The sequence below is a fragment of the Martes martes genome, assembly GCF_963455335.1.
Source record: "Martes martes genome assembly, chromosome: 1".
Lineage (NCBI taxonomy): Eukaryota > Metazoa > Chordata > Mammalia > Carnivora > Mustelidae > Martes > Martes martes.
Genome location: NC_137888.1, coordinates 75,328,974 through 75,353,631, shown reverse-complemented (window position 1 = coordinate 75,353,631; position 24,658 = coordinate 75,328,974). Strand labels below are relative to the sequence as shown.

Below are 24,658 nucleotides of genomic sequence, written 5' to 3'. Positions count from 1 at the left end.
AGCCCTCGTGTGATGGGGTTACACACAGTCTAAGCAGGACTATGGCTGTCAATGGATTGTACCTATAGGGACACAGCTAAGGAGCCAAGATTAAAATGTTTACCTTACGATTTACTTTTGGAAAACCGAACATCTTCCTTTTTTTCATGTTTCACAGACTTTCTGATGTAAAATTTCTTTTGGAATTTATGCATATTAACTTTTACTTGCCAAGGGGTATAGATTCTGGAAGTATTTCATTCAAAAAAGGAATGTAGCAGTTTATCTGCAGCAGGTTGGTGGCCCATAAACGCCTTTTCATTAACCTTTTGAACAATAAAGGTTTAAATGGTTCAATCCTCATCAAAATCAATCTGGCCGATTGTCTTATTTCTTAAAAAAAAAAAAAAAAAGGTTTAGTTGTTAAGATGCCAGTTTGCAGTCATTCGTGAGATTAACTCAAGTAACTCAATCATACTTTGGTCTGGTCTCAGAGTGACAGCAGTACCCAATATCAAAACAGATCAAATAAAACCCCCAAACAGGTGAGGCTGGTGAGGGAAAAAACAATAAAGGGAATATTTACATTTTTAAAAAAGATTTTATTTATTTTTTTGAGAGAGAGTGAGGGAGAGAGAGAGACAGAAAGAGAAAGCACAGAGAGAGGAGAAACAGACTTCTTGCTGAGCAGGAAGCCCGACATGGGGCTCGATTCCAGGACCCTGAGACCATCATCTGAGTGGAAGGCAGATGTTTAGCCGACTGAGCCACCTAGGCACCCTGGGAACATTTAAATTTTTAAATAGGATGTGACCCAGCAATTCCACTTCTGGGCATTTATATAGTGGGTAATATAAGAAAGAAAATAATGATATACTGTATTATGATTATGTCAATGTTAGTTTGTACTCTTGTAAAGTGGCAGTTAGCAAACTTTGTCTGTAAAGGGCCAGAGAAGAAATGTGTTAGACTTTGCAAGCCACATAGTCTGTTGCGACTACTCAACTGCAGTTGTAGCATGAAAGCAGGTATGGCTGTCTTCCAATAAACTTTAAAGACACAGAAAGCTGAATTTCATATATTTTCATGTGTCACCAGATAAACTTTGGATTTCTCAAACATTTAAAAATGCAAAAACTAGGCCCCTTTGGGTGACTCAGTCAGTTAAGTGTCTGTCTTCAGTTCAGATAATGACCCTGGGTTCCTGGTATCCAGTCCCACATTGGGCTCCCTGCTCAGCAGGAAGCCTACTTCTCCCCCTGCTTGTGCTCTTTCTTTCTCTGACAAATACATAAAATCTTTTTTTAAAAAATGCAAAAACTACACTGTGCTACACAGAATGTAGCCCAAGGGCTGTCGCTGCTAAGCTCTGCTCTACAGCACCATTTTTAAAAAAGGCTGCATGGTATTCCATCCTACTAAGAATTGTCACTGTTTTAAACATCACACATTTTTACATTTACTTTCCTCTTCAGACATCAGGAGATATATTTCGAAGAGTAAATGAATTCCACCCAATCTCCGTAACACTGAGTAATCTTAGAAATGAAAAGTGTATGGTAGTCATATATTGAACTGCAGGAAGACAATTTCTTATTCTGAAGCCATCTCAGTTGATGATTTTTAAACTGTACAAAACTATAATCTTTCTTATATAAAAGAATTAATCATAACAAATAAAGCTAACGTTCCTTTTGACCACCCTCTACCCTAGTCAATGTCACCTGTTTAGTGTACAATCTCATCAAACTTTTTCTGTTAAGTTTACATACTTAAATGTACCCATGGAAACTTCAGTGTTAGTTTGAAAATATTCAGTATCTTATTTTTTGGCAACATACATAGCATTAAAAAATATATATATATTTATTTATTTATTTGACAGACAGAGATCACAAGCAGGCAGGGAGAGAGGAGGAAGAAGGCTCCCCACTAAGCAGAGAGCCCGATGCAGGGCTTGATCTCAGAACCCTGAACCTGAGCCGAAGGCGGATGCTTTAACCCACTGAGCCACTCAGGCGCCCCACACACAGCATTTTTGACACAAATAATCATCTCTTTTTTCTTTCCTAAGAAAAGAATTCCTTTTTTTTCCCAACAGTAGAGTTGGGTTTTGGTCTTTTTCTCTTCCCTCACTGGAAGCTTGCTTAACTCATAAAAGATAAGGAGAGCCTATGTGTCTACTTAAGTGCCTCTCCTCAAGACTATAATTTCCTTAGAGATGATTCTGGTAAATACCAAAAACGTTTTTGAGATAAGTGAGCAAGGGAGATTTTTATGAGAATCTGGGATTTATAGATTTTCCTTTATAATGAATATAGCAATGTATTTAAAATTTCATTCTCAAACAGACTTTCATCACTCTATCCTCTTTTTTCTATCACCATACTCTTACTCCGAGAGAATAATATGTTTAAAATAAAAAAAAATATGTAGTCAAAGAAATCAGTGATTTTTTTTTTGAAATCAGTGATTTTTATATTGACATGTGCTCAGAAAGGAAACATTTTTTTTGAAAGAGTTGAATAGATTAAATGATTACAGAAATACAGACAATTCTAAAAACATGAGCTGAAGAATTTTGGTAGGAGCAGTTAGCCTGGAAAAACTTATATGCATTTGACTAAAACAAAAGTCAACGGTACTCTCTTTGAGATAAACATTTTAAAGATAATGTTTACTGTAAACTCTTGCTATAAATGCATAATTAATTTTAAAAAAATTGTTAGGCTGCCAGACCAAAAAATAATTATACTATCTTAGGATGCACTATTTAATATTTTATTAAAAAGCAATTTTTAAAAAAGATTTTATTATTTATCTGAGAGAGAGTGGGTGAGAAAGAGAGAGCACAAGTCAGGGTGTAGAGGCAAAGGGAGAAGCAGACTCCCCACTGAGCAGGGAGCCTCATGCCGGGCTCAATCCCAGGACCTGAGATCATGACCTGAGCTGAAGGTGGACACTTAACCAACTGAGCCACACAGGTGCCCCAGTAAAACAATTTTTAAGGTAATACATTGTAAAGTAATCTATCTGCTTAAGTTTCTATTATCAGAAATGAATTGATATTGAAAGCAATTATATGTGTGCAAATGCACACACACACACTTCCATCCACCCCAACACACATATACTCTACACACAAAACATTTAAAATACCACAATTTTTTCTATTTTGTTTTTTTCACTTTTTTTAATTTAAATTCAATTGACATATAATGTATTATTAGTTTCCTATATAATACCCAGTGCTTCTTAGATCACATGTCCTCTTTAATGTCCATCATCCAGTTACCCCATCCGTACCCCTTCTCCCCTCCAGCAACCGTCAGTATGCTTACTATGATTAAGAGTCTCTTATGGTTTGCCTCCCTCTCTGATTTTGCCTTATTTTTTTTTCTCTCTCTCTTCCCCTATAAGCCTCTGTTTTGTTTCTTAAGTTCCATGTATCAGTGAGGTCATATGATAATTGTCTTTCTCTGATTGACTTATTTTGCTTAGCATAATACCCTCTAGTTCCATCCATGTGGTTACAAGTGGCAAGATTTCATTTTTTATGTCTCGGTAATATTCCATTGTGTGTGTCTATATATACCACATCTTCTTTATCCATTCATTTGTCAAGTGGACATCTGGGCTCCTTCCATAGTTTGGCTATTGTGGACATTGGGGTGCAGGTGCCCCTTCAGATTTGTATCTCTGGGGTAAATCCCTAATAGTGCAATTGCTGGGTCGTAGGGCAGCTCTATTTTCAACTTTTTGAGGAACCTCCATACTGCATCAGCTTCCAGTCCTACCAACAGTGTAAGAGGGTTCCCCTCTCTTTGCATCCTTGCCAACATGTCGTTTCCCGACTTGTTAATTTTAGCCATTCTGACCAGTGTGATGTGGTATCTCATTGTGGTTTTGATTGTACTTCCCTGATGCCGAGTGATGTGGAGCACATTTTTGTGTGTCTGCTGACCATTTGCATATCTTCTGCCCATTTCTTGATTGTATTATTTGTTCTTCAGGTATTGAGTTTCATTATAGATTTTGGATACTAACCCTTTATCTCCTTAGACATTTGTATATATCTTTTCCCATTTTGTTGGTTGTATTTTGGTTTAGTCAGCTGTTTCCTTTGCTGTGCAAAAGCTTTTTATCTTGATGAATAGCTCATTTTGCCTTTGTTTCCCTTGCTTTTGGAGTCATGTCTGGCACGAAGTTGCTGCAGTCGAGGTCACAGAGGAGGCTGCCTGTGTTCTCTGGGATTCAATGGATTCCTGTCTCACACTGAAGTCTTTCATCCATTTTGAGTCTATTTTTGTGTGTGGTGTAAGGAAATTTCATTCTTCTGCATGTGGCTGTCCAATTTTCCTGACAGAATCTGTTGGAAGAGACTTCTTACCACTGGACATTCTTTCCTGCTTTGTCGAAGATTGGTTGACCACAGGGTTGAGGGTCCATTTCTGGGCTCTCTATTCTGTCCCATTGATCTATGTGTCTATTTTTATACCAGTACCATACTGTCTTGATGATTACAGCTTTGTAATAGGCTTGAAGTCCAGCATCATGATGCCACCAGCTTTGGTTTTCTTTTTCAACATTCCTTTGGCTATTTGCGGTCTTTTCTGGTTCCATACAAATTGTAGGATTATTTGTTCCAGCTCTGTGAAAGAAGTATTTTGATAGCGAATGCACTGAATATATAGATTGCTCTAGGTAGCATAGACATTTTAACAATATTTGCTCTTCCAATTAATAAGCATGGAATGTTTTTCCATTTCTTTGTGTCTTCCTCAATTTCTTTCATGAGTGTTCTATAGTTTTCTAAGTTCAGATCCTTTGCCTCTTTGGTTAGGTTTATTCCTAGGTATCTTATGGTTTTGGGTGCTACTGTAAATAGGATCAGTTCCTTAATTTCTCTTTCTTCTGTCTCATTGTCAGTGTATAGAAATGCAACTAAATTCTGTGCATTGATTTTTTATAACCTGCCACTTTGAATTCCTGTATGAGTTCTAGCAATTTTGGGGTGGAATCTTCTTGATTTTTCACATAGAGCATCACATCATCTGCAGAGTGAGAATTTGACTTCTTTGCCAATTTGGATGACTTTCTTTTGGTTGTCTGATTGCTGAGGCTAGGACTTCCAGTACTATGTTGAACAAGTTGTGATCGTGAACATCCCTGCCATGTTTCTGACCTTAGGGGAAAAGCTCTCAATTTTCCCCCACTGAGAATGATATTCACTGTGGATTTTTTGTATATGGCTTTTACGATATTGAGGTATGTTCCCTCTATCCCTACACTGGAAGAGTTTTAATCAAGAAAGGATGCCATACTTTGTCAAATGCTTTTCCTGCATCTATTGAGAGGATCATATAGTTCTTTTCTTTCTTTTTTTTTTTAATTTTTAAAAATTAAAAAAAACTTTTTTAAAAGATTGTATTTATTTGACCAACGGAGATCGCAAGTAGGCAGAGAGGCAGACAGAGAGAGAGTGGGGGAAGCAGGCTCCCCACTGAGCAGGGAGCCCGATACTGGGCCTGATCCCAGGGCCCGATCGCAGGGCCCTGGGATCATGACCTGAGCCGAAGGCAGAAGCTTTAACCCACTGAGCCACCCAGGTGCCCCTGTCCTTTCTTTTATTAATATATTGTATCACACTGATTGATATGCAGATGTTGAACCACCCTTGCAGCCCAGGAATAAATCCCGCTTGGTCATGGTGAATAATCCTTTTAATGTACTGTTGGATCCTATTGGCCAGTATCTTGGTGAGAATTTTTGTATCCATGTTTATCAGGGATATTGGTAATTCTTTTTGGTTGGGTCTTTGTCTGGTTTGAGGATCGAGATAATGCTGGCCACATAGAAAGAGTTCATAAGTTTTCCTTCCATTTCTATTTTTTTGAAACAGTTTCATAAGAATAGGTATTCTTTTTAAGATACTTGGTAGAATTCTCCCTGGGAAGCCATCCAGCCCTGGACTCTTATTTTTTGGGAGATTTTTGATTACTGATTCAATTTCCTTGCTTGCTATTCGTTCTGTTCAGGTTTTCTATTCCTTCCTGGTTCAGTTTTGGTAGTTTATATGTCTCTAGAACTGCATCCATTTCTTCCAGATTGCCTGATTTGTTGGCATATAGGGGCTCATATGTTCCTATATTTCCTCTGTGTTGGTTGTGATCTCTCCTCTGTCATTCATGATTTTATTTATTTGGGTCCTTTGTCCTTTTTTTTTTTTTTTGGGGGGGGGGATAAGTCTGGCGAGGGGCTTATCAATCTTATTCTTTCAAAGAACCAGGTCCTAGTTCCATTGATCTGTTCTAGTTCTTTGGTTTCTATTTTATTGATTTCTGTTCTAATCGTTAATAATTCCCTTCTCCTGCTGGGTTTTGGCTTTATTTGCTGTTTTTTTCTCCAGCTCCTTTAGGTGTAGGGTTAGGTTGTGTATTTAAGACCTTTCTTATTTCTTGAAAAAGGCTTGTATTGCTATATACTTCCCTCTTAGGACCACTTTTGCTGCATCTCAAAGATTTTGAACAGTTGTGTTTTCATTTTCATTTGTTACCATAAATTTTAAAAATTCTTCTTTTGTTTTCTGGTTGATGTATTCATTTAGTAGGATGCTCTTTAGCCTCCATATATTCAAGTTCTTTCCAAATTTCCTCTTGTGATTGAGTTCCAGTTTCAAAGCACATGGTCTGAAAATATGAAGGGAATGATCCCAATTTCTTGGTACCAGTAGAGACCTGATTTGTGATCCAGTATGTGATCTATTCTGGAGAATGTTCCATGTGCACTCGAGAATGTGTATTCTGTTACTTTAGCTTGGAATGATCTGAATATATTTTGAAGTCCATCTGGTCCAGTGTGTCATTCAAAGCCCTTGTTTCCTTGTGATCTTCAGCTTAGATGATCTGTCCTCTGAAGTGAGTGGGGTGTTAAAGTCCCCTACTATTATTGTATTATAAACATTTCTTTAATTTTGTTATTAATTGGTTTATAATTGGCTGCTCCCATGTTAGGGGCATATTTACAATTGTTAGATCTTGTTGTTGAATAGACCCTTTAATTATGATATACTGTCCTTTCTTATCTTTAACTAGTCTTTGGCTTAAAATCTAATTTGTCTGATACAAGGATGGCTACCCCGGCTTTCTTTTGATGTCCATTAGCATGATAAATGGTTTTCCACCCCCTCACTTTCAATCTGGAGGTGTCTCTGGGTCTAAAATGAATCTCTTGTAGACAGCATATTGATGGGTCTTGCTTTTTTATCCAACCTGATACCCTGTGTCTTTTGATTGGGGCATTTTAGCATATATCCATTTTTAGTAAAAGTAACCATTTACTTTCAGAGTAACTATTAAAAGATATGAATTAGTGCCATTGTACTGCCTGCAAGGCAACTGTTACTGTGTATTGTCTCTGTTCCTTTCTGGTCAGTTACCTTTGGGCTCTCTCTTTGCTTAAAGGATCCCTTTTAATATTTCTTATAGGGCTGGTTTGGTGATCAAATTCTTTTAGTTTCTGTTTGTGCTGGAAGCTTTTCCTCTCTCCTATTTTGAACGACATCCTAGTTGGGTATTCTTGACTGCATATTTTTCTCATTTAGCACCCTGAATACATCATGCCAGTACTTTCTGGCCTGCCAGGTCTCTGTGGATAGGTCTGCTGCCAGTCTAATATTTCTATCCTTGTAGGTTACAGACCTCTTGTCCTGAGATGCTCTCAGGATTTTCTCTTTATCTCTTTGATTTTGAAGTTTCACTATTATATGCCAGGGTGTGACCAATTTTTTATTTTGAGAGGGGTTCTCTGGACTTGGATACCTGTTTCCCTCCCCGGATTAGGTAAGTTCTCTGCTATAATTTGCTCCAGTATACCTTCTGCCCACCTCCCCTCTTCTTCTGGGATCCCAATTATTCTAATATTGTTTTGCTTTATGGATCACTTATCCCTCGAATTCTCCTCTTGTGATACAGTAGTTACTTCTCTCAGCTTTATTCTCCATCACTTTTGTCTTCTATATATACTAATCTATATCTACTAGTTCTCTCTTCTGTCTCATTTATCCTAACATCTAGAGCCTCCATTTTTTATTGCATCTCATTAATAGCCCTTATTTCAACTTGATTAGATTTTAGTTCATTTCTCCAGAAAGGGATTCTTGTGTCTTCTATGTTTTCTTCAAGCCCAGACAGTATCTTTAAAATCATTATTCTGAACTCTAGTTCTGACATCTTACTTATATCCATAATGATTAGGTCCCTGGTAGTCAGTACTGCTTCTTCTCTTTTTTGAAGTGAGTTTTCCCATCTTGTCATTCTGTCCAGAGAAGAGATGAACAAGAGAACAAAAATACTAAAATGTCAACAACGACCCCAGAGAAATATACACTAAACAAATCAGAAGGGACCTGAAAGGAAAAAAAAAAAAAAGGAATATAATCAGGTGAACAGACCAGAACTGGATCTTGTATTTTGGTCTGTTTGTTAGAAAACTAGATCCCAAAATTGTAAAGTAAGAAAAACTTATATATGTAGAAAAATAAAATAAAATTAAATACAATAAGAGCATAGAATGTAAGTGTAAAAATGAAAACTGCAATCACTCCTGTCTCCCTGGTCTCCATCCACAGTGTGCTCACCCAGCCTGTGACCAAGCGTTTCTATCTCAGGCACATGATCCAGTTTCTAGTCTCCAAACCCTGTAGACTCCTACAGTGCCCACCAATGCAGCTCCTCCCAGGGGAGGTAGGGAGACGGTTTTGCCACAGTTCTGCCGCTTGCTGGGCCCCTGCTTGGAGAGTGGTCACCCAACTGTGCCACAGTTCCTGGTTTATGGCAACCCTGAGCTGAGAACCCACTCCTGGGCTTGCTGATTGCAGCCAGCTTCCCTGCTCCAATGCCTGGGAACTCTGCCATGTGTGCACCTCCCCCTTCCTATGACCCCAAGGATCCTGAGACCATGCTGTCCCACCTAGGATTCTGCCCCTCTCTACCACCTGAGCACCTTTCAGGCAGAGACGTTTCTCACAGGAGCAGACTTTTTATTTTGTTTTATTTATTTATTTGACAGAGAAAGAGAAAGCATGAACAGAGGCTAGGGTAGGGGGACACAATGGGCAGAAGGAGAACCAGACTCCCTGCTAAGCAAAGAGCCCAACGTGGGGCTCCATCCCAGGACCCCAGGATCATGATCTGAGCTGAAGGCAGATGCTTAAACGACTGTGACACCCAGATACCCCTGGAGCAGACTTTTAAAAGTTCTGATTTTGTGCTCTGCTGCTATTATCACTTGCCAGGGCTGCTGACAGAAGCTCCTTCTCCCCACGGTTTATCTTCCCATTTATTGCCTCAGATTCACTTGTCTGCACCTTCTACCTTGCAGAACGTAGTCACTTTTCCATTTGCACAGCTGCAGCTATTTTCTTAGATCTTTGGTTGTGTTCACAGGTATTCAGAATGATTTGATAGCTATGTAGCTGAATTCCTGATACCAGACGAAAACTAAGTCTCCTATTCCTCCGCCATCTTGGACTATCCCTCCGTGTCAAAATACCACTCAAAACTGTAATGAATTACCAAATCTTAGTAGAAACTCTGGGATATCAGTAAACTCAGTTGTCTATTCTTGTCTCTCAAGCTGTTTCTGTATTCTTTTACCTATCAGTTTAAAGATTACCTCTGGAAAATGAAAACCTGTATTAATGCAAATGAAATAAAAGCAGTTTCGAATGTTAGGGTGCCTGGTTGACTCAGTCAGGAGAGTGTGTGACTCTTGATCTCAAGGTCATGATTTCAAGCCCCAAGCTGGGTGTACAGATTAGTTAAATAATCAAACTTTTAAAAAAGTGACTTCAAATGTAAACCTGATAAAAAAAATTAATTGTAACAGACAATAAAACTATATATAAATTCATTTTCATAGGTAAGTGTCTTGAATTATCTTACATCTTTTTTTCATCATGTGAATAAACAATCAAAATAATCAAGACTTGACTACAGCAAAATAATCATAGTTCATGTTTCAAAAATATTTACTTCATCCTTGAATCACTAGATCTATTACCTGAAATATCAAAATAAAATGTTTTACTATTTCCTATTTTTAAAGTCTATATTTACTTTAGAACTAAGCAGAAAAACTATTTCAAATACTACAAATAATATAATCAATTTAATATGTTTAGCACAGTCAGATTTTTAAGGCTTTAATTTATAATTTGGACAATATAATAATTCTTTAGGATTAAAAAAAGCCATTTTATACATTCAAAGGAAAAATTTCCCAAACTTGTGTTATTAATTAATAAAGGACTTGTTAACTTAGGAACTTATAACAAAGCCAACGATGATTAAATTTAAATGTTTTTATTCACGTGTATGGTAAATACTGTCCCCTACTAAAAAACCAATGACATTGTCTTTCAATCTGTCAAACTTATTAAAAAATTCATGTGTTTTTTTTTCTGTGTCATGTGTTGACATGGTAAAGGATGCAGGTTGTAAAAATCAATTTAACAGACATTATTAAATAATTTCACACATATGCAGAATCTTGGATAAATGGTTAAAATTATAGATGAACATTCAATGTGGGCACATGGATATTTCATGTCCACCAATGCGCTTAACAGAAAATGTATTTGCACTGATTTCTGGTAACAACTTGCTTTCTGTGAATCTTTAAATGCCCAATTCCAAATCTTCCAGCTCCTGGATAAGGGCTTTCTCTTTTTGAATTTTCTCCAACTAGAAAAGTCAAAACAACGAAGTTATTAAATAGGAAATGAAATAAAATAATTACTGGATATACAGCCAAAACAGCAAAGGAGAAAAAGTTTATAAAAAGTATTTCTGATACTTTAACAGGTCTACTGGAAAATACAGATTTAAAAATACAGGGAAACAAGCTCTAATTTGTTTCCTGGTATGAATCAAGGGGGCAAAGGACAGATGCTGTCTTATTGCAACATTGAGGGTCCAAGAAATTTCCCATTCTACACTTGGGCTTCCCTCAGAAGGAGAGAAAAGAGCAAACAGGGCAGCATAACCTGAGATATAGGAAGGAAGAGAATCTTATGTTTATCTATTTTAATAAATTGCCTTTATTTTTAATAGCAATGGCCTTAGTATACTTCTTGGGAATAGTGATTCTCTCATTCACCATGATCTACATCCTATCTTCCCCTATCCTTTTCTAAATGTAAAAACATTTTACCAAATATATGGCATATGTTTTCAAAATAAGTTTTTCAATTATAAGCTCTCTCACTTGATTAAACAATTGTTTATAATAAAAAGAAGAGTGGTAGTAATTACAAGCATAAATGAAACATGTAAAAATGACCTGATTTTTTTCTAGCTGTTTCCCAGATGCTGCTTGTTCTTTCAGTTGTTCGATTGCTTTCAGTTTCTGCGAATATCAAATATATTATGAGTCAAGAGGAAGGAAGAATAAGTAATTTCAGAATGCAAATTTTCTTAGTAACAATGCAATCACATGGATGGGAAAAATGAGTAAGAAGAATCAATTATCTTACCTTTGGATCAAGGATAGTCTGTTAAAATGCTAAGGCAAAATTTTTTGTTTTTTAACTTATATGTAAAATTGAGTATGTTAAGAACATGGGATTTGGCAAAAAAAATTTCAAGCTCTCAAGTAATTATTGTATTATATATGTACATGTATAAGTATGTAAACATATCACCAACTTTATACTTCTTCCAGCACCTCACTGTACCCAGACAATGTCTTTGGCTTTAAGAGATATTTTGTAATGCAGCCTGAGAAGGCTCTAGAAACCTGGTTTTACCCCAGGGCCATCATCACAAACTGGCTGCAATATGACAAATTAATAAACTTCTTTTTGTCTCTGTTTCTCCATCTTCAAAACTGGGATAAACATCTGTTCCTACCTATCTCACAAATGTCTGATGAAATACTAAGTATAAAAGTGTTCAGTGTATTTCTGTACAAATGTACATTTCTTATTACTCCAAGAATCAATAATAAAAACTAATAATAGCTATCAGACATTTGTGACTAGAACTAAAATCCGTTCCCAAATTATAGAATTTCATAGAGAGAAAGCAGTAATTAGAACTGCTGCAAACTTCTTAGATGCCTATCTTTATATATTTCTCATGGATTTCTTTCAATAAATACATCTGGTTTTTACTTAAGTGTCTCACCTTCTTTAGGTTCTTGATTTTTTTGTCTATTTCAGGGTCTCCAGAGGTTGATTGTGAGACAGTATTTCGTGGTGTGCTCTGTGGGGCAGGAGTAGGTGCCAAATCTGGACTCTTCTCATTTCTTGCTTCCTGCAGGAAACATTTTCAAAAATTCAATTTTCTAAAATGAAAACATTAAAGTACTTCAACCAACACAGTCTTGGTATATAAAATGCAGAAGCCAAAATGTGATTTTATCTTTTATACTACATTTTATATAAATGATCTGAATTGAAAGTCTCATGAAGTAGCCACATTGTCCCATAACAGAAAGATACAATACAGCTTTAAAAAAAAAAAAAAGAAAGAAAATCACAGTATAAGGAGACACCCAAAAGGATTTTACCATGCAATCGTCATAGGGAACACTTTGTTAGGTCTAAAATTTGGAGTTAAAGTAGCATAATAATAAAATACTAATAAATGATAATAAATAATAAAATGAAATAAATAAAATTAAATAATAAAAATTAAAAATAAAATAATAAAATAGAAAATAATCCTATATATGAAAAGAAATGATTTTAGCAGAAAAACACAGGAGATTTCTGTATCAGCCTACAAGCATTCCAAACTTCTGGATATTTTGGGATGTGCCACTATATGAATGGTTTAGAAATGTGAGAGGGCCCTTCTAATTTAAGGTGTTTGAAGTTTCACTTTGATGATGTCCTCCAAAACCTCTAATGAGTATGTATGATCAAGTATATGTAATGGATAATGTTACCAGATAAGCCCTACAGAGATTTATTTATAATCAGGTCAGTTTAGCTCTGTGACAAATTCCTAAGGAAAACTCAAAGGGATATTGCTCTCAATGTAATCAGACCTCTGATTCTGAACCACTTCTATTTCCCCTCAGGTGCCATATACTTGTTTTCTGGCCTTTATGTGTGCTAGAACAACTTCAGGTTGCCTGGCTGACCCTACTTATCGTTTAGGCCTTTTGAAAAATTCTCTCCCAACCCAGAAGACTGGATTAGTTGCACAACACGTGGTATGTATTCCTACTGTAACAGTATATTATACTATCTCCCATTAGATTGTACCAGACGTTTCTTTGTTCACTGTTCTGTTTGTGCCCCCAGTATAAGACCTGCTTTATGGCACATGCTAAATAAATGAAGTAGTCAAAGAACTACTCTGCTTTTGTAATTATGACAAAACATACATTTTTACAAGAGGGGGGAAAAAGGTTATTTAAGGCCTTATTAGCCCCAAGACAGAACTTCTGTTTCTTCCTTATAGAGTTCCCAGTGGAATACATAAAGCCCCAAGGCCACAACTCTTACTCAGTAAATGCTCTGGGTAAAATGCTCTGAATACCAAAGCATCCTAGGGGGACATGAAACACGGTATCACTCCTATATCCTCGTATCTAGAAATATTTGCCTGAGAGTTTTTGGAGAGCACAGTACTGGAGTCACTTTTTCTTTTTAAAGCATGTTAGTTGTACTTTTTGCACATTCCAGTTCAATAAATATTAACTTCTAACCTTCCATGTGAAAACGCAATACTGAGCAAGCACTTTAATAAATAGAAAGAAACTGTTTTAGATTCTACTCCTCAGAAGCCTATTTATTCTAATAATATGCAGTTTGGTACTTTAGAAAACTAAAGAAGAGTGAGTAAAAGGGGAAGAGAGATACTGCGCCTATCAAAATTCACTTCTGGGTCACCTGGATGGCTCAGATGGTTAAACATCTGCCTTCGGCTCAGGTCATGATTCCGGGGTCCTGGGATCGAGTCCCACATCAGACTCCCTGCTCAGTGAGAGCCTGCTTCTCCCTCTGTCTCTCTCTCTGTCCCTCATGAATAAATAAATAAAATCTTGAAAAAAAAATCACTTCTGATATCAAGTATTTTTAAAATTTAGTTTGCAAAGAGCTGAGAAAAATTTTCTTCTAGGAAAGAAGACTAATGTCAATACATGTGAAAAACTACTAAGCGAAATATGAAATTTAACTTTCTACCATATTTTTGAAAACCAAGAATAAGTTAAAATGTCTGCATTATTATACTTAAATTCTGGTCATTCTCTAAAAACAATGCATATACAGTAAGATTAGATTCTTAGGTTCAGTTCCTTTTGGTAGAGTTCATAAGCTTATAAAGTCATCACTAGTTTATAAAAGTACTTGGTTAGATTATATGTCTCTGACTCCTTTATCTTTGATTACTTAACTCAAGAGTCAGGGCTGAGAAAGTGGCTATTGTCATGAACCATTTACCTTTGTTCTATCACATGATGTTAACTAACTCCAACCATCCATTTCAATAGACATTTTTCTAAAGAGGACATACAGATGGCCAACAGACACATGAAACGATGCTCAACATCACTCATCATCAGGGAAACACAAATCAAAACCACAATGAGATATCACCTCACACCTGTCAGAATGGCTAAAATCAACAACACAAGAAAGAATAGGTGTTGGCGAGGATGTGGAGAAAGGGGAATACTCTCGAGCTGATGGTGGGAATGCAAACTAGTGCAGCCACTCTGGAAAACAGTACGGAGTTTCTTCAAAAAGTTAAAAACAGAGCTACCCTAAGACCCAGCAATCACACTAGGTATTTATCCAAAGAATACAAAAATACTAATTCAACGGGATACATACGCCCCGATGCTTATAGCAGCATTATCCACAAGAGCCAATTATGCAAATAGCCCAAGTGTCCGTCAACTGATGAATGGATAAAGATGATGTGGTATATACATACAATGGAATTATGAGCCATAAAAAAGAATGAGTCTTGCCATTTGCAATGACACAGATGGAGCTAGAGAATATCACGCTAAGTGAGATAAGTCAGAGACAAACACCATATAATTTCACTCAGATGTGGAATTTAAGAAACCAAACAAACAAGCAAAGGGAAAAGAGAGAGAGAGAGAAAGTGGCAAACCAAGAAACAGACTCTGAACTATAGAGAACAAACTACTGGTTACCAAAGGGGAGGTGGGGTAGATGGGTTAAATAGGTGATGGGGGTTAAGGAGGGCACTTGTGATGAGCACTGGGTGATGTATGGAAGTGCTGAATCACTGTATTGTGGACCTGAAACATTATACTGTGTGTTAACTAATGGGAATTTAAATAACAATTTAAAGAAAATCTTCTAAAATAAATAAATAATCTTTTTTTTCTTTTTTCTTATTTATTTATTTATTTGACAGGCAGAGATCACAAGTAGGCAGAGAGGCAGGCAGAGAGAGGTGGACGCAGGCTCCCTGCTGAGCAGAGAGCATGATGCAGGGCTCAATCCCAGGACCCTGGGATCATGACCTGAGGCAAAGGCAGAGGCTTTAACCCACTGAGCCAACCAGGAGCCCCATAAATAAATAAAGAGGAAGAAACATCATTTACAAAAATAAGATTCTTAAGTTGAGTGGGTTTCAGAAAGCCCTTACATCTCAATGAGAAGGAATCTTATACTGCCACTGTGGGCAGAATGGAGGTTCCTCAGAAAACTAAAAACAGAGCTACTATATGACCCCGTAATCCCACTTCTGGAGATATACCAAAGGAAACAAAATCATTATCTCAAAGAGATACCTATATTGTGTTCATTGCAGCATTATTCACAATAGCCAAGGTGGAAATAACCTAAAGTGTCCATCGATGGATGAATGATAAAGAAAATGTGGAATATACATATAAAATGGACTATTATTCAGGGGTGCGTGGGTGGCTCAGTTGGTTAAGTGTCTGCCTTCAGCTCAAATTACAATCCTGGGGTCCTGGGATTGAGCCTCACTTTGGGTTCCTTGCTCAGTGGGGAGTCTGCTTCTCTCTCTCCCTCTCCTGCTCCCCCTGCTTGTGTTCTCTTAAGTGTGTAATCCCAATCTCTCTCAAATAAATAAATAAATATTTGAAGGGAAAAAAAAGGTAATCCTCCCATTTGCAATAATATGAATGAACATGGTGGGATTATGCTAAGTGAAATAAGCCAGACTGTGAAAGAAAACACTGCATGGTATCACTTGTATGTGGAATCTATTAAAAATAAAGTAAAACTCTTAGAAACAGAGTAGAATGGTGGTTGCCAGAGGCTATGGAGTGGGGGAAATGGGGACAGACTGGTAAAAGGATACAAACTTCCAATTACAAGATGAATAAAGTCTGAGGATCTAATATATAACATGGTGACCACAGCTGATAATACTGTATTGTATAACTGAAGTTTGCTAAAGAGTAGAACTTCAGTGTCCTCACCTCTCAAAAAGCAAATATGTAAAGTGATGGATGTGTTAATAAACTCAATTGTGGGCATCTTTTCACAATGTTTGCCTATAACAGCTTATCACACTGTACACTTAAAATTTTTGTCAATTATGCCTGAAAATATTAGCTAGGGGAAAAAAAAAAAAAAAAACAAGAACTCTAATCTTCCAGTACTTAAAAGGATACTATTAACTTGTAATATTCAGGGCCAGTAAGAGATTTCTACTCACACTGATGAAAGGACAATTCCTGCTTTTATACAAGTCAAATACATGGAATAGATCATTATGCTGAGAATGACCTAAACCTGACCTATTTAAAGATTATCTCTGGAGATGAAATATATCAACTACAAAAGAGCACACTGATTTTTTTTAAAGCTCAGATTTTAACAGACTGGTTGCATAATATAATTCTATGACTTAAAATAGTAACTGCCTACAAAACATAAGCAACCTAGATATGTCAAAATTCCACCATTACCAGCAAGACTGCATTATCTGAATCTTAATAATGTGATCATGATGACTTCACTAACCAGATACTCCTAGCCTGGCTGACTGCACTATCACCGTAAGCCATACACGATCGTCATTTATCAATTATTACACTGGTGTGGTTTTTTAACTATAAAATCACATAGAAAAGGGGTGCCTGGGTGGCTCAGTCATTAAGCATCTGCCTTCAGCTCAGGTCATGATCCCAGGGTTTTGGGATGGAGCCCCGCGTCGGGCTCCCTGCTCGGTAGGGAGCCTGCTTCTCCCACTCCCACTCCCCTGCTTGTGTTCCCTCTCTCACTGTGTCTCTCTCTGTCAAATAAATAAATAAAAATCTTAAAAAATAAAATAAAATAAAACCACATAAAAAATTATTTTAGAACAATTCCATTGTTTTGGGTACTTCTGTTGTTTAGACTCCCAGTTGAACAATTTCCTACAGTAATGTAATACTGAGTAACAAAATGGCTTTATGGTCATGTAATTTCTGATCTCTCTTAACAAACACATGCTTTCAGAGAGCAAACCATACCACTTCACACAGGCTCCAACAGAAGGGTCTATAACAAGTAACATACTACATAATCCCATTAAGGTTTCAGGTTTTAAGACCCGATCCAGTTTCCTCACTGCCTCATTATATAAACAGAACTACCCAGAAAATCATAGGCAAATACGAAAGAAAGACATTCTGGCTATTTAAGTCTAACTTCAAACATTTAATAACACAGTAGTCAAGTCTTAAGGTGCCTGGGTGGCTCAGTTGGCTAAGTGGCCAGCTTCTGACCTGGGCTCCGATCATGATCTCAGGATCCTGGGATCAAGCTCTGCGTTATCAGGCTCCGTACTCAGCAGGGGAGTCTGCTTGAGGATTCTCTCTTTCCCTTTTCCTCTGCCCTTGCCCCTGCGCATGTGCATGTGCACACGCTCGCTTTCAAATAAATAAATAAATCTTAAAAGAAAAAAAAACACACACACACACCAAAAACCCCACAATAGTCAAGTCTTTAGGACTACAATCTTTAAACTTTGAGGCTTAAATTAAGCTAATTTAACTGGTTTTATTTTGTTTCAAAAAGATTAGTGGCCCAAATACCTGTTTTGCAGCTTTCTTAGCCTCATGCTTCCTTTGATTTTTAAGGGCTGTTTTTGATAATGGCTTATCATTTCCTGCTTGTGGTTTCATATTCTGAGGTGGTTCCTCCTCATGCTGTGGAAAATGTGAAATAAACAACTGTGAAATGGAATCCATGTTTTTAAAAACATGTATCACAAATTATACAATTTTGTTACTGTGGGATAAATGTATTTTATTAAATTTATTTTAAGATCACTGGCAAAGGATATTTTAAAACTCAGTAGTAGGCACATTCCAACTATCAGGATGGATTTAATGAGGATCTTATTATTAGTGGATATATGATGTCTTTCAGTTATACAAGTGCTGGCAAAATACAGTATAGTTTTGTTAAAACAATGGAACTTTTCTTAGTACTACTACTGACACATGCTTCATAGGAAATCAGATACTAACAACAGCTTCTTCCAGGCTCTTTTTGGATGTGACTACTGCCAACTAAACCCAGTTACCTCATTTGCTTTCTTTACACAAAGAATTACTTGCTAGGTCTTTATATGCAAAATCAGAGATTAGAAGATTAAAAATAAAAGCAAATTAAAAACTAAAACAGACCAGAAGGAAAAAAAACAAACAAACAGCAAGTGGTAACTGTATATTTGTAAATCCAGGATTAACATAATGAAGAAGCTCACAAAAAACTAAATGACTGGTCAGACTATAATAGTAAAAAGAGAAAATCATTTCCATCAGGAGATATTTATATAGCCATCCATCAAGTATATTCCACAACAGAAAGGATCACTTAAGGATAGGATCAAGGAGGAGCTAGCATAAAACATGGTGACTATGGTTAACAACACTGTATCATATAACTGAAATTGCTGAAATTTGCTAAGAACTCAAATGTTCTCACCACAATAAATAAATAATAATGAGGTGGTAGATTCATTAATTAACTAGATTAATTAGCTATATCTCACAATATATACATATATATCAAATCACCATGATGTACACTTAGATATCTTATCATTCTACATGTCAGTTATATTTCAATAAAAAATATATATACACAGGTTTAAGGCATCTCCACAGTTGCTTGAGGCCACCTGGAGCATGCCTGGTTGCACCACAGCTTCTTATCAGGTTCACGTTTACTTATTGATTTCCCTCCAAACTGCTGTTATCTCAGTGTTAACTGTCTCTTAGACTCTATCACACTCAGCACATCTAAAGAACAAGATCTCCATGAAGTTTCCTAAGTACTAGATCTCAGACCCCTGTGGTACTTGTAAGTGCTATCAGGAGATGGGCAGGGCTCAAACACTGAAGGTACAGGAGGAAGAAATAAGAAACCATACTGTGACTTTATCTTAGCTGCATCAACTATTTCAGGTCATCAAAGTTCTCGGTGTGTACATGCTCTACCTGAAGTAACTGAGTATTAGTAGAACAGACAATTTGATAGCAAGTCTCTTTCACTTGTTATCCACACTGCATACAACATTAGTTAAGACAGAGCAATATTTGCTGAACATGTGTTTTATACATCAAAATTCTTTCCACAGTGGGCTCTCCTACAGTACCTTGCTTTGGGTGAGAAGCTTCTAGTCATGAGAATGTCAAAAAAAAAAATGACAAAGCAATTAAAAATGATGTAAGGAAGGACGAGTAATAAGGCTCTTCTACAATATGAACACTATGTAGTCACTGACAGACTTTCATTTCAGACACACAAAAAATCCACATGGCTACTACGGATCATGAGCTTTTCTGGCCTTAGTACTGTGCCCACCATAATTTCAGCCCTATTAATAAAATTTATTTTTTCATTTATGTCAGACTATTACCAGACTATTTTAATGAGTACACTACAAAAGTGAAGGTTTTTTGGAAAGCCAAGAAATACTTAAGCAGAATTCATTTGTGAATTTTTATTTATAAAAAAAGCTAGGAAGTTTTTTCTTGAGAGAAAATCCCATCTCTTTTTTGTCCCTTTTGCTATCTAAACCTCCTCCCTCGTGAAGTTATTTACAAGAATGTCTTTGTTTCTATTAATTTCTTGACTTTTTTTTTTTTGCCACTTAGCTCATTTCTAGAATTTGATACAAACAAAAATTTCTCACTGGGCATATAATTCCTTCAACTAAAATGATTTGATAGGATCACATAATCACCATGTCACACACAAAAACAAAAATTTAGTGGAAATCTTAAATGTTACAACAATGCTGGTTTTTTAGAAGTTCTTACAAAGTTTTATCACTATTTTCAAAGTTTATCTTTCTCTTCCTCTCCCTATCAAAACAAATTAGTTTTATGAATCAGAGAATAAAAATACATATTGACTTAGAATTTATTCCTCTTGTGCAACCTTACAGATATTTAGAAGCCAGGATATGTTGAGGTTTTATCTTAGTCAAGGAACATTTTAATACAGAGAATAAGACAAATCCAAAGACTACTGTACCTCTCTTTTTTTATTCTAAATGCCAAGTATCATAAATGGGGCTTAATTTGTTCATATATTTTTATACGTTTTTAGTAAATAATACAACAAGAATGTTTAAACAGGACACTTCATGAAGTCAAGAAGTTACAGACTACTGCTAGGTTTTGTGGAGGATGGCTATTCTTTTGTTTTTGAGAGGGTTAGGAGTGGCATGAGGGAGGCATAGGAATATTTATCCTCTGAAAAAGTATCTACTTCCCTGACTGCCTAATAGTTAAGTGACTATATAGAGCCCTGTTTACTTGGTTCCAACTTACACCGACTGCATGGTCACCACTATAATACTAATAATATTATTGTTCATTCTTGCAGAACAACTTTATTCCTTAACATCATTCCAGAGACTCAGGTCATTAGTAAATGCTTCCCCTGAGCTCTGAGATGCTAACATTTTAAAGCAGATCAGAATCTGACCAATGCTCTGGTCCTAAATTTATGATATAGATGGGAACGGACAGCCTAAGGAAAACAAACACGTTTTGTTTGACCAACGGTGTTTTAAAAATTGAGAAATTTTATGTAAGCATCCAGACTTGTTTTGTCTTGAAAAATCAAACATTTTGGCAAACTGTGCCCAAATCTCCTATGGAAACAATCAGCTGCTGCTGTGTAGTTGCAGTGGCCTTTAAAGAGGGCATGGTCTCTCCCTTTCACCATTCTCCCCCAGTCACCAAAGCCTTATATTACCAGCCTCGCCTGACAGGCATCTGAATTTGAGCCAATGATTTCTATAAAGCTAGTATGTTATACTCCGTTCTCTTTCCCACATACGTAAAACGTGAACTGCTTTCAATTGACTACTTTGTCAACTTGACAATGCTAGCTGTTCATGATCTTCAGCAGTAGGTCCTCCATGATTTCTACTCTAGGGTTTATATTCTAATCAGGTACTAAGTAATGCAAGAAAATGCATGAGGAAAAAAAAGGTCTCCAGAACTCCACGCACTGAAAAATCTTTTCCCACCAAAGTAGTAAAACTTTGCTTACCAGTTTGGAATTGGTGATTGGCTTATTTCTTAAAGCTGGGGGTCTGTAAGCTGTTGCAACTTTAGGTTCTTCACTGGGTACATCACTTGGAACTGCTTGGTAAGTTATTGCTTTTACTGGAAATATTCCATCTAAAAATGGCTGCCAAGAAACCTGCCATAATTCTCCATTTGATGGGACATCATACTTGTGCAAGACAGAGCCAGTATAATGCCAAATCTTGTACCCATTATTAACACGTAACCTGGGAGCACACGTGGCTGTTAAGATATGCTCACCATCAGGGCACCAAGCAAAATAGGTAGAATCAGAGGCCACTGGTTTAGAAATAAGTTTGTAGTTTTTAACATCCCATACTTCCATTTGTCCCCTCAGATTTCCAAATCCAGCTAGTACTAATATATGTCCATGTGGGCTATAGTAGGCAGCATTACGGGGACCAGTTCCAAAGTCAAACACAGGATCACATTTCAAGTTGAAAATTGTCGCTTTGGCAGGCATAAAACCATAAACAGCACAAAACTCAGTAGAACTAGAATTCCAAACAACATCATAAATGGGGCCATTTTTTGCTAGAAAAAAATATAAGACCCAAATTAGCAATAAATCATTACATGAATATAATATTTATTAGCCAAGTTATAACTGTATAATACTCATAAACATGTCAAACAGTAAAAAAAATCCAAAAATTTCAAGATATGTTACAATTAAAGTATTATTATGATATACTATGTCAATTAATGCTTTATCTTAATTTGTTTTAAACATTTTGGCAATGCAGGCTCATAGAAACATACATTATTAGTCCTTAAGTTTCCATTAGAAGAGGTAATATAGGGACATAGTAATAAAAATACAAATTATATAAAATGATATGCCACAAAATAAGTCCCTCCACACAAAGGCAACCCTCTATTATATTCTTTGTATATGCTTTCAAAATATTTTTGTTGAAATTAAGCATCTCTCTTGAACACACATATACAATCACACTGAAGTTCTTTGCTGTTTCATTTAGTACTCTATCTTGGAGATTTTTCCATATGAGCACATTAAGATCTGCTTCACTCTTCCAGTGGTAATGTATTCCTGTATATTCTCAACTGTGAGTGTATACAAACACATCTGCAGGAGTGAACCTGGCTGCTCAAAGGTGTGTACATTTACTTGATAAAGCCAAAATGCCCCTCAGAGAAGCTGTACCATTTTACACTATTGAAAGCATTTTTTTTTAAGATTATTAACTTTTTTTTTTTTTTTTTTTTTGCAATCTCTAATCCCAGTGTGGGGTTTGAACTCTCAACCCAAGATCAAGAGTCACATGCTTTTCTGAGTGAGCCACCCAGGTGCCCCATGAGTTGTTTTTTGTTTGTTTGTTTGTTTTTTTGAGCAGTTCTTGAGTGTACATATTTTCCCCTCAGTCTCCTTCACGCTGTGTAGTTTCATATTTTTATCTCTGCCAAGCTACTAAGAGAAAAACCTTTCTACTTCTTTTATTATAAACTAAGCACCTTTTAGTATATTTATACATAATTTCGTTTGTTTCCGTGGACTGTTTTTTATTGTCCCATGCTTATTTTTCTCTCCAGTTATTGTTCTTTTACTGATTTACTTGATAGAGTAACAAAATTCACTTTTCTCATATTCATCCCTTGTCTGTCTAAAAATTTTTTCCCAATTTTTTTTTGTCTTGCTTAATTTATGGGTTTTTCTTCCTCCCATGTAGAAATCTATATTTTATATATTTGCTTTCCCTTATTCTTCTGCCATGTTAGAAAATCTTTTTTCACTTTCAAGATTAGAAGAGAAGGTTGGGGTGCCCGAGTGGCAGATCAATTAAGCATCAGACTTTAGCTCAGATCATGATCTCAAGGTTCTGTGAATAAGCCCTGTCTTGGGTTCCCTGCTTAGCTGGGTGTTTGCTTGTCCTTCTCCCTCTGCCTCTCCACTTGCTCATGCTCACTCATTCTCTCTCTCAAATAAATTAAAGAAAAAAGATTAGAAAAAAAAAAATCAACTTTAGAACCAGTTTATCTAGTTAGAAAAAAAAAGACAACAAAACCTGGCTTTTTAATTTTTAGGTTAATTTGGAAAGAAATGACATCTTCATAAACACTTCTATTTTTTTTTTAAGATTTTATTTATTTATTTGACAGAGAGAGCAAGCACAAGCAGGGGGAGTGGGAGAGGGAGAAGCAGGCTCCTGGCTGAGCAGAGAGCTTGATGCTACTGAGCTACCCAGGTGCCCCTATGAAACTCTTCTTAATAAAGGTCACATTTTGCCTCTTAGAAGTTTTGAAGTTTTCTTCCCATTAGTCCTATGTATTTCTTTGCCTTTTGTTAGTTTCTATGGGATCTTTCCTTTCATTATGTTTTTCAAGTGGCTATTTATACTGTGACTTCATGTACATGCACAGATATGATTCTGTTTTCTCCTTTCAAAACTGTTTATTTATTCTTTTGATCAGTTACATTGACTAGGTCTTCCACAATATTAAATTATAGTAGAATCCTTGATGACTTCAGAGGGAATACAAAGTTTTTTTTTTATAAGAAGTTTTTTATAAGGAAGTACCTTACTTTTACATGTTCAATTCAAAATGAAAAGTCAAGGAGTTGCCAGAATTTTAGAATTGTAATATTCTCAGTAATTTAGCTCATCAAAACAAAAGATGAAATGGTAACATTCCTCAGTTCTGAAGACAGTGCTAAACTCATTAGACCAACTTACTGTCATAATAAGTTAAGTCCCTAGAGAGTACTACAATGAAATTACCTCACTCAACAAGTTCCCCAGAACTAAATAAACTGGATTTTGTCAAAATAATCTATGTTTGGGGATGATTTTAGGTTTGTTAAATTAAGAGAAATTTTAATTTAAAGGTTATTAAAATATTTGAGTTTTGTCATGTGATCAAGAATTTGCATTAGATCCTCTTTATGGCATAGTGCTCTTTCTATTGTTTTATCACAAGAAGACAAATGAATACTCACGCAATTGCACAACAGCACTTTCTCCATTTGCTGCAATGTAGTGCAGTGTTTGCTCCCCATAGTAGGACGCTCCTGTCTTGTCAACATCTGTACTAGCTATTACTAACACAGCAGTAGCTATAATAGTAAAAACTTTAGTTAGATTTA

General features: G+C 36.2%; 1 protein-coding gene across 1 annotated transcript in view; it reads right to left on the bottom strand.

Annotated features, from left to right (window-relative positions):
* Nucleotides 1-9,013: 9,013 nt before the first annotated feature.
* EIF2A (eukaryotic translation initiation factor 2A) overlaps nt 9,014-24,658 on the bottom strand; it is a 34,477-nt gene continuing 18,832 nt past the window's right edge. Inside the window, exons 9-14 of the mRNA XM_080806489.1 lie at nt 24,512-24,628; nt 21,515-22,086; nt 18,031-18,144; nt 12,168-12,296; nt 11,323-11,388; nt 9,014-10,724 (exon numbers count right to left, since the gene is read on the bottom strand). Coding sequence (XP_080662615.1) covers nt 10,659-10,724; nt 11,323-11,388; nt 12,168-12,296; nt 18,031-18,144; nt 21,515-22,086; nt 24,512-24,628 — 1,064 coding nt within the window. The 3' untranslated portion in view covers nt 9,014-10,658. The remainder of the gene's footprint in view (nt 10,725-11,322; nt 11,389-12,167; nt 12,297-18,030; nt 18,145-21,514; nt 22,087-24,511; nt 24,629-24,658) is intronic.